The sequence below is a fragment of the Lampris incognitus genome, chromosome 17, assembly GCF_029633865.1.
Source record: "Lampris incognitus isolate fLamInc1 chromosome 17, fLamInc1.hap2, whole genome shotgun sequence".
In the NCBI taxonomy this organism is placed as follows: domain Eukaryota; kingdom Metazoa; phylum Chordata; class Actinopteri; order Lampriformes; family Lampridae; genus Lampris; species Lampris incognitus.
Window position 1 is genome coordinate 13716559 of NC_079227.1, and position 13373 is coordinate 13729931.

The 13373-nt window shown below is 46.2% G+C and overlaps 1 protein-coding gene across 1 annotated transcript; it reads right to left on the minus strand.

The window, feature by feature from the left end:
- Positions 1-530: 530 nt before the first annotated feature.
- LOC130128019 (paired box protein Pax-6-like) lies at positions 531-10561 on the minus strand. Its single transcript, XM_056297731.1, has 7 exons — positions 10456-10561; positions 9951-10148; positions 4817-4899; positions 4090-4255; positions 3152-3225; positions 1178-1310; positions 531-631 (listed from the first exon to the last, which is right to left on the minus strand). The coding sequence occupies exons 1-7, from the start codon at positions 10559-10561 to the stop codon at positions 531-533; spliced, it is 861 nt and encodes a 286-aa protein (XP_056153706.1).
- Positions 10562-13373: the final 2812 nt, after the last annotated feature.

The window sequence follows — 13373 nt, forward strand, 5'->3', positions numbered from 1 at the left end:
AATTACAAAACCAAAGCTTGTTTTTTGCTTGTTTCAGCACTGCCAAACCTTAAACGCAGAGAATAAAGCAACCGAATGGAGCCAATTTAATATAAAGCTAAAATGTATGGGTACAAATTTTCCAAAGGTCTGGACCATACAGAAATAGACGTCCAGTGGGCAAATTCCTGCACGCAGAGCTCTGTCTGGGCGAGTTGGCAGCAATAAAACTTTCATCAGAACTTCACTTTCTTGTGGTTTCTTATTTTTAGATCAGGTCTGTTGTTCTAACTATAGGCGCAACCATACCACACACAATGAAACAGGACATGACAAACAACAACCAGCCTCCACACGGTACAGTAAAGTGCAACCAAACCTGCTCTCGGCTGAATTTGTAAACGTTTAACGGCCGCCAGGCTCCATCTCTCCATCCTTTCCCAAAACCCCCATGTCTTCTGTTTGCTTTCCTCACACCCTCTCTTTCCTATCTGACTCTTTTTATCTGTCTTTTGTTTTCGCCCCCTGGTCGCTGGACGGGTGTCGGGTTTTCATTGTAGTCTGGGCCAGTACTGACCCAGACTCTGACCTAGGCCCTGCTGGTCTGAACCAGGAACCTGCACAGGTACCGAGACTCCGGGGGATATGAGGCCTGGGAAAGGGGGGGGGGGTGAGAGTTAGAGCGAGAGAGAGAAAGAGAGAGAGAGAGAAAGGGGGAAAGAGAGAGAGTCAGTATAGTGATCACATTACAGATTTGCATACCTTCTAATATTTAAATTCATAAAAATAGTAGATGAGAGTTAAATGTCTGCCTGCAGATTCTTACAAAGGGGCCACAAGCTCTGTCAGTTCCTTCAAATACCGTCTACCTGTCTAACTCTGTGTAGCTCCCTAGCAATTTCATAGTGTGACAGTGCACCTGCCAGACTCTCTCACCATCTACCTATGTGCCTTCCTGTCTCCATGTCTACTCATCTATCCGTCTCAGTGTCTACCTGTCTGTTTTGACCTCTCTGTCTACCTGTCTGTCTCACAGTCTACCTGTCTAACGTTCTGTTTCACCCTCTTCTCTACCTGTCTAATCGTCTCGCTGTCCACCTTTCTAACGAACACTAAAGGTTTCATGGTAAATCAACAGATTCTGATTCCCGATTCGCTGACTCTGGTTCTGAACTCCCGAAGCAGCAGACGGACACACCTGTGTTGGCGCTGGCCGAGGGCGGAGTCTGCAGGTGAGGGGAGGAGTACGCAGAGGAGTCATAGCTCCGTGAGGAGGACGGGGAGGGGGGCAGCATGCAGGAATAGGAGGAGGCAGACTGAGAAGGGATGGCCTGAACAAGGAAAGGAGCGAGGAGGTAAACAGGGGGGGAAAAAAAAGGTTAGATTTATTTTCAGGACCCAAAGAAGCAAATATAACATAACATCATAACATAGCATACTGTTTAACAGATCTATAGATATGATAAAGATAATTCCAGTTCGTAGGTGGATCTGGTATCCGCGATTTTTCTATCCTGCCACAAAGGGGCGATAGAGTTGTTGGTTTTAAAGGCAGTAGGCTGGAGTTTGTTTAACTCTCCTCTCCAATGATAATGGAGACAGCAGTGTATTGATCACAGCACTGATAGAGACAGCAGGAGTGTATTGATCAGTGTCTCTGAGAGGGTCTGCAAGCTGTTTTATGACTGATTAGAGGCCATGCCTTCCCTCTAAACAAACAACAGACACATCTGCTCCCTCAGAGAGGACATTTATGTTTTTGAAATAATAATAATAATAAAATGCCATCATGTATTTTCATAATAGAACTAATAAGCAGAAGTGGGGCAGGCTAAGCTAACTACTAGCCCATGCAGACCAGCAGTTCCAACAACAACGAGGGCGGTCTGGCGGCCGCCTCGCCTCGCCTTGACTGTGTTTTCAGTGTCGTCGTGTGGAGTGTGGAGAGGTGTATCGAAGGTGTCTGGCTGGGATAGCTAGCGTTGGACTGACTGAGGGAGCCTGGTCTGCTACATCCTGTGGCCCCAAGGACAATGGCCCTGACTGGAGCCACACCCGAAGAGGAAACACAGAGAGCGGTCTGACAGGACGCGGAAGTGGGGTAGGCTAAGCTAACTGCTAGCCCATGCAGACCAGCAGCTCCGACAGTCATCATGGCTGGCGTTCGTTCTCCTGGACAGTAATTTGTCTTTGTTTAGTTTAGATATATGTGTTAGTTTGGATATATGTGTTCTTGTAGTTTTTGGATATGTGTTTTTGTCTTTGTGTTGCTCTGCTGTGGGCTGGGGGAAACAATGTTTCATTTCATTTCATATGCGCAAGTGCATGAAATGAAATGACAAATAAAGTGTTTCTGATTCTGATTCTGATAAGACATGCTCCATAGATAACACTCACACTGACAGTAAGAAAACTCAATTTAATTTTGGTTTATTATAGGGGACAGTGAGTGACCTGATTATATACTGTTTTTGCAGACACTGGGTGATGAACATGTACCTTTAATCTATATTTTAATTTATTTTTCCTATAATAGAAATGAAATCATCAAATATTAGCATTGGCATCTTTATCATTAAGACCCACAGACTGCAGTAAAGCATGCAGCTTCTGCTGTCTCTGTTCAGAGAGAGTTGAAATAGAGGCCCGGGTGGCATGGCAGCTTAGTATTCAGCATTGTTCCCTCATAGAAAGTGGGTCCTTGGTTTGATTCTGTGTTGAGATTACGTGTCATCTCTGTCTTCATGTGGGTTTCCCACTGTCAAAAGACATGCAGGTTATGTGAACTCCACGTTGTCCATAGCTATGAGTGACTGTGTGTGGACCCTGTGAAGGACTGGCACCCAATCTTCTACCTATCACCTGCTCGGACCTCCACCATCTTAACCCTGGATTGGGTTGAGTGGATATGGGTTATGACTGTGGGTCTAGACGATGGATGTATAGATGGATGGATGGATAGCGGAAGTTTAGCTGAAGTTAGATTTAAGTTGGACTAATGTTGGCCTGAGGTGGGGCTGAGATCTGGCTACGGTTAGATTAAAGCTAAATCCAAGTGAAAATGAAAACGAATGAATTAACTTCTCTGAAACATGGACAACATTTGCACTAAAGTTCATCTAAGGTTGGTGTGAAGTTGGTTTTGGATTGTAATGAGTAATACGTGTCTCACCTGGACCCCAGAAGAGAAGACAGACAGAGAGTTGTAGCTGGGCAGGGACGAGTCAGTCTGACTCAACATGGAGCCTGGAGAGAGAGAGAGAGAATTAGTGTGTGCGCGCACACACACACACACACACACACACACACACACACACACACACACACACACACACACACACACACACACACACATCCACAGGCCAGGCCAATCCTATAATTATGTATACATGTTTACACATACACATACACATACCAACATACAATTTACACAATCATGATGCAACACAATCTCAAACTTGGAAGAAACACGTGCACACACAGAAACCTATACACACACTATTAACCAACATATATCAAGACTAGAGTTTCTGAATGTAGGTGTGCTTTAATGGATGACTGCTCTGCCCATCTCAGCCATGAGGTGACGCCACAGAGACCAAACATCAACCAGCATCAAATATCATTAATGTTCAGTACCAACATTAAACAAAACTGTTAAATAAACCGTTACACCAGCAGAGAAATCCCGACAGTTAAAACAGAGACAACCAAAAATAAAAAGCGAATGTAAATGAAACAATTTAAGGGAAATTAATTATTTCTGTTAAAACCACGTAAGTCCTCACAATCAGGACTAACCCGGTGTTTCAGAAGACAAGACTCTTGAAGAACTTCATTTTATGCAGCAGTTATCTCTCATTCATTATTCATACTGTGTATTTTCATGAACTAGATATATCAATTTTCAGCCAGTATTTATAGTAACAACAACAATAATAATAAAATTGCATGGATATTGTATAATTGCTATAGCCTACTAAAATCGCTAAATTTCAAAACGATAAACTGCCTATACGTATAATGCTAGCTTGCACCAGACGGTACAGATGTGTTTATCTGTGATTTGACGGTTGGGTTGTTGAACGAGGGCTTTGAGTCAGCACTGACCTGAGCTGCTGCCATGGTGCTGCTGTTGATGGTAGACAGATGTTGTGTTGAAGGAAGTGGTTAAGGGGGCCTGGGTCTGCGAACAGGAAGTCCCGCCCCCTGACCGTCTTTGGTTGCGCAACTTCTCCTCCCTCCTCCACTTGGCTCTGCGGTTTGAGAACCACACCTGTCAATCGAAACAGACGTTAGATGAAACCTACCACAGGCAGTGTCACCAAGTGTCCCGTCTTCACAACAGGGTCCCCGCCCCCCCGGGTCCCCGCCCCCCCGGGTCCCCGCCCCCCCTCCTTTTTTCTCTCCAGTTGTACTTAGCCAATTACCCCTATTTTCCGAGCCATCCCGGTCGCCGCTCCGACCCCTCTGCCGATCCGTGCAGGGCTGCAGACTACCACATGCCTCCTCCGGTACATGTGGAGTCACCAGACGCTTCTTTTCACCTGACAGTGAAGCGTTTCGCCAGGGGGACGTAGCGCGTGGCAGGATCACCTCCCCCCTGAACAGAAGCCCCGACCGACCAGAGGAGGCGCTAGGGCAGTGACCAGGACACATACCCACATCCGGCTTCCCACCCGCAGACACGGCCAACCAAGAACCGGCGATCACCGTGTTGATAGGCAACGGAACCGGACGCCCCACCGCAGGGTTAGTTGAAGGGAAATAATGAGGAAGATGAAGGATGGAGCTGGTTGGTGATTGGCTGGTGGAGTGGAGAACAGGCTGGTCTTACCTGTATCCTGGCCTCTGGTAGATCGATTTTGTTCGCCAGTCTCTCCCTTGCGAAGACATCCGGGTAATGTGTTCTTTCAAACTCTGTGGGACGACAGAACTCAAGTTCACACACACAACGAACACAGTACAGGACTAGACCGTGGACGTCAGCTCATGTCCTCTGGTGTGCACTGCAGGTTACCCGGTGTCACGACAAAAAAAAAAAGAAAAGAAAGAAATGCCATCAACCAATGATGGCACACTAGAAGCTTCTCTCTGTCCTGCATGTCATTTGTTGTATGTCTCAGTGTCTGTTTTTTGTTATAATTGTCTTATAATGTATGATTGTTTTTTAAGGACGAGAGAGCCATTTCATTGCATTTGAATTTGAATTTGAATTTCCACGGTACTTTTTGACTGCATATGACCATAAACTTGACCTTTAATAGGATGTGTTTATCTGATGGACTTGTCTGTTGTGCTTTGAACCGATGAGCAGGACTTAGATCAGATTTCCTCTCTATCTATCTATCTATCTATCTATCTATCTATCTATCTATCTATCTATCTATCTATCTATCTATCTATCTATCTATCTATCTATCTATCGATCTATCGATTGATCTATCGATCTATCTATCTATCTAAAGCAGATAGTTCATGGACAAATATTATTCAGCATCCAGCCTTCAAATTCATTCTGGAAACGTCGTTTCATGTCCCGCCTCCTTGTCACCATAACCATACTGTCTAATAACTCCAAAAGATAGATAAATATATGTTAAACCAGATATTTACGCTCTGTTTGGTGTAAGTTTTGCCCCTCTGTTATAGCAGCTTTACATAAAGTAGTGCAGTATAGCCCATGTGTGTTTGTATGTCCGTGTGTGTTTGTATGTAGCATGTGTGTTTGCAAATAGCATGTGTGTTTGTGTCCATATGTTTGTATGTAGCATGTGTCTGTATGTAGCATGTGTGTCTGTATGTAGCATGTGTTTGCATGTAGCATGTGTGTTTGTGTCCATATGTTTGTATGTAGCATGTGTCTGTATGTAGCATGTGTCTGTATGTAGCACGCATGTTTGTATATAGTATGTATGTTTGTGTGTCAATGTGTGTTTGTATGTAGCATGTGTTTGCATGTAGCATGTGTGTTTGTGTCCATATGTTTGTATGTAGCATGTGTCTGTATGTAGCATGTGTGTCTGTGTGTAGCATGTTTTGCATGTAGCATGTGTGTTTGTGTCCATATGTTTGTATGTAGCATGTGTCTGTATGTAGCACGCATGTTTGTACATAGTATGTGTGTTTGTGTGTCAATGTGTGTTTGTATGTAGCATATGTGTCTATGTAGCATGTGTGTTTGTGTGTAGCATGTGTGTTTATATGTAGCATGTGTGTTTGTATGTAGCATGTGTTTGTGTGTAGCATGTGTATTTGTGTGTAGCATGTGTGTTTGTATGTAGCATGTGTTTGTGTGCAGCATATGTATTTGTGTGTAGCATGTGTGTTTGTATGTAGCGTGTGTGTTTGTGTGTAGCACGGGTGTTTGCGTGTAGCACGTGTGTTTGTGTGTAGTGTGTGTGTTTGTATGTAGCATGTGTGTTTCTATGTAGCGTGTGTGTTTGTGTGTAGCACGTGTGTTTGTGTGTAGCACGTGTGTTTGTGTGTAGTGTGTGCTGGTACTAACTGTATGTGGCATGGCTAAGAATGACTGACTGTACTGATGCAGACATGTAAGTATTTATGAGGGGAACTTGTTTTCTGATGTGATGAACTTGTAATTTGGAGGTGAAGTTGTGTTCTGATGTACAGGCTGTGACAACAACCTTCCACAAGTAGGAAAATAAAGACTCTATCCGTGTACCTCTGATGCACACTTATAAATACATCTTAAATATTTATCATTAGCACTTTGTGTAAATTATTTATCGCGGTGGAACTTTGATAAGGCTGTCTCTCCTAGCACATTATTTCAGTCGTTTAATGTTCAATAAAGTAAGTGTTTTTTTACTCAGTTCACATTTTCATTGAAAATCAATATTCGCCGTGGACCGGCCTTCTATAAGAGGGGGTTTGGGTTTGAGTCAGTCGTGGGATGTATCACACAGCAAAGTGAGCTCTACCCGTGACACAGAAGTCAGTGGATCAGGACTAATTTTTAGCATCAGCAACCACTGCTCCCTCAGCGATGGACATTTATTTTATTAAATAACCGGAATCTTAGAAAGTAGGGTTTCATTTGCACGGAATCGGACCTGACGCATTGCTCACAGACACTCGGATGAAACACGAAAGCCAGATGCAACTGAATACAGACGATATAAAGTGTTGTCATCTGTGTCAGGACTTACAAAGGGCTGCCATGTCAGAAATTGAGCTGCGTCTACAGCACAGACTTTGACTCAGCTGCCTGGCTTATGAGTACCAGAGAGTTTCTTGTTGGTGAGAATAAGGAAAAGCAGGCTGGTGCTGATGAGCGCAGGTATCCGGTGGTAACGGACGTTGTCAACTGCATATCACTTTTCTGATGAAGTGGCCAAAGCGGCGACATCTTTTAATGAGTTTCTATTTTGTTATACAATGTGTAACTTCAAAATAAACACAGAAATATAATTAATTATATATAACTACTGGGATTTCATGCCTATAGGACCGCCCATGGTGGCTAAAACCACCATCTGCCCATGGGCGGTCAAAATGACTGCCGGTTTTTAAACTCTATATTCTGTCAAGATAAATACCCAGTTAATATATTAACGCATTGCATATATAGGTATGCCTGTTAAGAAACGGCAAATACCAAAATTAACATTTTAACAACTTTAATACTATTTTTCAAACAATTTAAAATCGGGCGCTGTGGTGGTCTGGCGGCCAGTCCAAGGTCAAGCCCGTATTAATGCAAGGGCCGGGACCCGACAACGTGAGGGGGCCCACGAGGCTCGGGGTCTTCTGTGTCTGTACTCCCGACTGGTGTGTGTGTGTGTGTGTGTGTGTGTGTGTGTGTGTGTGTGTGTGTGTGTGTGTGTGTGTGTGTGTGTGTGTGTGTGTGTGTGTGTGTGTGTGTGTGAACTGCTATGAGAGGGAGGATAAGTGGAATTAGTAGAGGGAGAAGCCGACTTCGTCTCTCTCTCATACCAGCAGTTGGCAATGTGTTAACATGTGTATCAGATACAGTGATATGAGACTAGATATACTGCCTTAGATTTTGTGATATGGCATAAGTGTTGTCTTTTCCTGGCTTTAAATGCTGCATTACAGTAAAGAGAAGTAATCTTCTGAATTTACCAGACTGTTCTATTATTTGCCTTTACTCACTAAGACATTATATCCATCATCAAAAAATCTCATTGTGTCATAAAATAAAACCGCAGTCTTAAGTGATTGTTGATGGGGGGGGGCTTGAAAAACTCATAGCCCCGGGGCCCATGTTACTCCCGGCCTTGTCCAGGCTGTCCCCCCGCCTGCCGCCCAATGACTGCTGGGATAGGCTCCAGCATCCCCGCGACCCTGAGTAAGGATAAGCGATTTTGATAATGGATGAATGAATTTAAAATGGACGTTGTCCAACGCCTGTAAACACTGCAACACCTCGGTGGTAGTCATGCTGCGTCTGAAACGGCGGCTGTACCCAGACATGTTGGAAATAATCAAAAATCAAGTTTAGACTATTACTCTGCACTGGAGAACACTGGTGTGTCTCTAGGACAGAGCGATGAACTTCGCGAAGGGAAACGATGCGACCAAAACACGTCATAAATAGTGGCATGACGCGCAAATTACGCGCGGTCATTTTGACCGGTCACAGTCGTTTTAGGTCGACCATATCATAAGTTTGGCGGCACAGTGGCGCAGTGGTTACCGCGGTCGCCTTATGGCAAGAAGGTCCTGGGTTTGAGCCCTGGGGTAGTCCAACCTTGGGGGTCGCCCCAGTTCGTCCCCTGTGTGGAGTTTGTATGTTTCCTCCCACAGTCCAAAGACGTAGGTCAGGTGAATCGGCCGTACCAAATTGTCCCTAGGTGTGAGTGTGTGTGTGTGTGTGTGTGTGTGGTGTGGGGGGCCCCTGTGATGGCCTGGCGGCCTGTCCAGGGTGTCTCCCCGCCTGCCACCCAATGAGTGCTGGGATAGGCTCCAGCCTCCCCGTGACCCTGAGAGCAGGATAAGCGGTTCGGAAAACGGATGGGTGGATGGATATCGTAACTTGTATTGTGCAATTGATCTAAAACTCATTTTAATGTAAATATGGGCAAGTTTAGGAGCATTCGTGGAGCGGCAGGTCCGTATCTTTTTTTTTCACAAAATTATTAAACTTTGGAAATCCAAAACTGTCAAAATGACCGCCTTGGTCGTGCTAGTGTTAAAATATTAGGTTTGGCAACATTTTTTTCTAATTATGATTTGGACAAAAGATTATCGCGATAACTAGATTACCAACATAAAGAATAACCGTTTGCAGCCCAAACATCACCGACAACCACACAAATGTACCCAACACGTGCAGCGGCACCGACCGTCACGAGACACGAAGTGACGGCAGAAACAGCTATAATTGGCGTCCTCATATTCGCCGTTTGTGTCAGCATGCGGTTATTTATTGTGCGCTGGCCGTGCATCGAGGTCATGGCTCCTCATTAATGTCATTTGTACGGAGTGACCACAGCGACGTGTTTCCACTCGGCTGCACAGTGGACACCGCGTCCTTATTTAGCTCAAGGGCACTGGCGCAGCCACACTCAGTCAAGGATGGCTTTTTCGGCCCCCTGTCACACTGCGGGGGCCGGACCTCACCGTATGAAGCCATGCTAATGGCGCATTAGGCAGATTTTATTCATAACTGGATCCTTGAAGCGTCTTAGAATGAAGACGGATATTATTTTCTACGGTATTTTGATGTGGACATAATGCTCATGCCGCCTTTTTCCACACGGGCAAAAACTTCGTTTCGTTAAGATATTTATTTATTGACTTTTTATATATATATATATATATCATGGGTTCAGACACACTACATCTCTGTTCAAACACAGCTAAACAACCACTCCAGGTCCTGATCTGTGTGTGTGTGTGTGTGTGTGTGTGTGTGTGTGTGTGTGTGTGTGTGTGTGTGTGTGTGTGTGTGTGTGTGTGTGCGCGCGCACGCGCGCCCTTACCTTTCTCTAGAGCTTCGATCTGGTCCTGCGTGAAGCTGGTCCGGTTCCTCTGAAGCTTCCTCTTCAGCTGCAGCCGGAGCTGAGAGTCCTCTCCTTCCTCCCTCTCCACCACTCCTCCTCTTCCTCTGCCGCCGCCGCCTCCTCCTCCGGCCTCCACCCCCACACTGCCGTCGGCGTCCAGCAGGCAGCCCTCCGACACTGGCCAACAGGGAAGTTGTCATATAGACATGGGAGATTGTCAACTAGATTGGCTCAGCACCAGCAGAGCATTGCATCTCGTTTTGCAAGAGAGGAAAATATAGGCTTTGAAATAGACTGCTAAATATACGGTTGGAGGCAGAATACCGCTGTAAGTCATTTCACCAACCGGCACGGCACAGTGCGTTCCAGAGGTGAATGTGAACGACAAGTTGTGCGGCCCGTGCGACCTTACTTTCGGGGTGTCGGAACACGTGCACTGCATTTGTCTGTGCACTTTGACCCGCAATACCAAGCCGCCACTCACCTGCTCTGTGCTGCGTTTGTACGGCGGCAGGGTCGTGGTACCAGTTGTTGGGCCCGCTCCAGTTCGAGCTGCTCTGCAGGTTCAGCATAGTCAACCTTTCATACATAACCCAAGAGTCGGCACCACCATGAGGAGAAACGAGCAGCCTCTGACGCGTATCTTCCTGGTTTATCCTCTTGGCCTTCCGCCTTGGATGCAGGGCCGGGGGCGCGGGGGTGGGGGTGGGAGGGGGTGGGGCGGTGGTAGAGGGGAGGGGGGGAGGTGTCGACATCACATGAGTTCACACATGGTCTGCACTGAGCTGAATTAGGCTCACCGTGACAGACAGAAATGGAGTAAGTTACATGCTGCCTGTCGTAATGTCTGTGCACATAGGCAGAGGCAGGGAAATGCCTCGGCATTTCTTTAAGCTGTGTGCTTTTAGTTTTGTCAGTGCCGGTAACCCCCAAAGCATGCATGCATACATGTAGTGTGTACAGTGGGAGTCAACAACACACACACACACACACAAACACATTATTGAACAAACATCTTCCTGCACGCATGCACAGATTTTGTGGTCACCTATAAAATCTCCAACTCTTATTTATTTGGCATACTGGTGGGTTGTACGTCTTCCCCTGCCTCTCGTGTCTCCATTCCTACACCCCCCGCTGTCAAAAGACTCACATCGGGGAACCGGAATCGTGTGTGGTCTAAAGGTATTTCAGCACTGATCTGATACTCTCTTAATTCGTGCAGCGAAAAAAGTCAAAGGTCAAGTGGGAAGCGCGTTTTAAAACCACCAACCCACCCGAGCAACGAGTTAATGAAACGATCAGCGACGGCCCCGGTGGGAGTTTAGGAGTGTTAATGTTTGTGGTTGATTGTGCACCAACTTGCCGGCTATCCAAACGCCTGTCGTTTCGGTGTGTGGCAAGAAAGTCGTACACTAAGCGAACAGACATGAAGTAAAAATGCACCGAAAATGTGACGAAAGAGTGAATCTTGCAATCTTACCGAGTTTCGGGGTAAGAGGGAGCGAGGAGGTCCGAGGTACTCCGTGTTGTTTTCCCCACACACCTTCAGTTCTCTGCTTCCTTTGGGTCCGTCTCTTGTTCTGCGGCTTTGTTGACAACACTGTGTGTGTGTGTGTGTCTGTATGTGTATGTGTATGTGTGTGTGTGTGTATGTGTGTGTGTGAAGCAGAGAGTAATAGAGAGACAGAGGGAGTTAGACCGGGTGAGAGAAAGAGAGAGACAGAGGGAGAGGGAGAGAGAAAGGGGGTGGGGGGTGGGGGGCTCTGGAGAGAAATGCGTCTGCGGGCACTCTTGTCCTCCAAGCCATGGATAGAGAGAGGTAGGGAGAGAGAGGGGGGGGGGCAAGCAAAGGGGGGTGAGGGACGACGAGAGAGAGGCAGCCAGCGAGGAGTGACAAAGTGAGTCAACATCAGTGTCAAGTTTGAACTTAATGCCAGTAAGAGGAGGAGGAGGAAGGGAGGCCACGATAGGAGGAGGGGAGGCCGCGAGAGGAGGGCGAAAAGCACAGATAATGACGAGATAGTGGATGATAAATTGATGATGGAATTCATCTTATTTAATTTTGGTCATAAATATTTAGCCCGATGGGCACGGGGAGGCAGGTGACCGATATTTTAAGATGAACCTTTATGGTGTGATTTATTCATCCTCGTTGTGATGCCCACCGTGCCCCTGCACCAGGTTATATTTTACAGCGTTCCCTGTCTAGATTTGCAAATGTGACTGCAATGTAAATATGCTTTGTACAAATGGTGTATATTTATGTACCCCTTAAGAGAAGAACTGATGGAGGAAGGACATGCACCATCAGCAATTTACCCGAACAGGACTGGTCTATTTCAAACGCACATTTGCAAAGGATAGGCCCGTTACATTTGGACAAAATGGTCATTTCATCATGCTAATAATTTAGACACCTGCTTTTTGTCTTTTTTTTGTTTTTGTTTTTTAGATTGAAACCTGCGTTGTTTTACAAAAGTAGCCCCTGTGTTTCCGCACTTTAACTTTAGCAAAGCTGGAGGCTGTGGTGAAACAAACAAGTTGTCGTACAGGCGCCGCCGCGGTGCAGAGGCCGGACGGTGTCCCTGGGCCATTTAATGTGCAGTAGCCCTCAGCTTATCATCGGTCCTACACAGGCTTGGGGGTTCTAGAAGATGGGGTTTTTTTGTCTCTCACTTCACCTTTGAGTTAATCTGCGGCAAATCAGACCGAGACACAGTCTGACCCCAGATGACAGCGTCGTACGGGGGGGAAAAACCCCCAAACCAAAACAAAACCACGGCGGTGGATACCCGGGCTGATGGCGGCAGTAAGGAATGACGCAGGTATGACGGACGTATGGGAGAGTCACGGAGCCAGGGAGGAGTAGAGCCACGGCAGAAACGCACCTATTTACATCCAGAGAGAGGGAGACAAAGAAGAGAATGAGAGAGAGGGGGGAGGAGGGAGGAGAGAAGTATGTGACTTTGGGGTGGGTGAAGCGGCTCGGGGATGGGGAGGGTGCCAGCTTGTTTTATTTCCGGTTGACAAAACTTTGCGCTCCCTTTCTCTCTGTCGCTCCCTCTCTCTTTCATACTCGGCTATTCTTTCCTCTGCTGCCCCCGCTGCTCCTTCCCTCCCTCCCTCCCTCCCTCCGCTCCTTCCCTCCCTCCAAGATGTGCCTGGGAGGAGGAAGAGAACATGACAAGTGACAAAGTTCAAAGGTAATAAAGGAAGAAAACGAAGTGGGGACATTTGGCCAACAAGTGATGCTTTATGTTTGGAAGCAAATCCAGGAAGATGGTTTTACTTTCTCTTTCTGTGGCGTTGTTTCTCATTATCTACCTATTTTTAGAAGTCATTGCATTTTGTTTTGCTCATTTTTTTGAATATGGCTTAACCTATGTGATCCCCCAAGCG

What these genes read in the sequence shown, in the direction of transcription:
- LOC130128019 (XM_056297731.1), bottom strand. Translation starts at nt 10,561, where the DNA reads ATGTATGAAAGGTTGACTATGCTGAACCTGCAGAGCAGCTCGAACTGG. An exon ending in ACAAACGCAGCACAGAGCAG is followed by an intron (nt 10,149 to 10,455) that starts GTGAGTGGCGGC and finishes CCTGTTGGCCAG; the next exon opens with TGTCGGAGGGCTGCCTGCTG. An exon ending in TCTTCTCTTCTGGGGTCCAG is followed by an intron (nt 1,311 to 3,151) that starts GTGAGACACGTA and finishes TTCCTTGTTCAG; the next exon opens with GCCATCCCTTCTCAGTCTGC.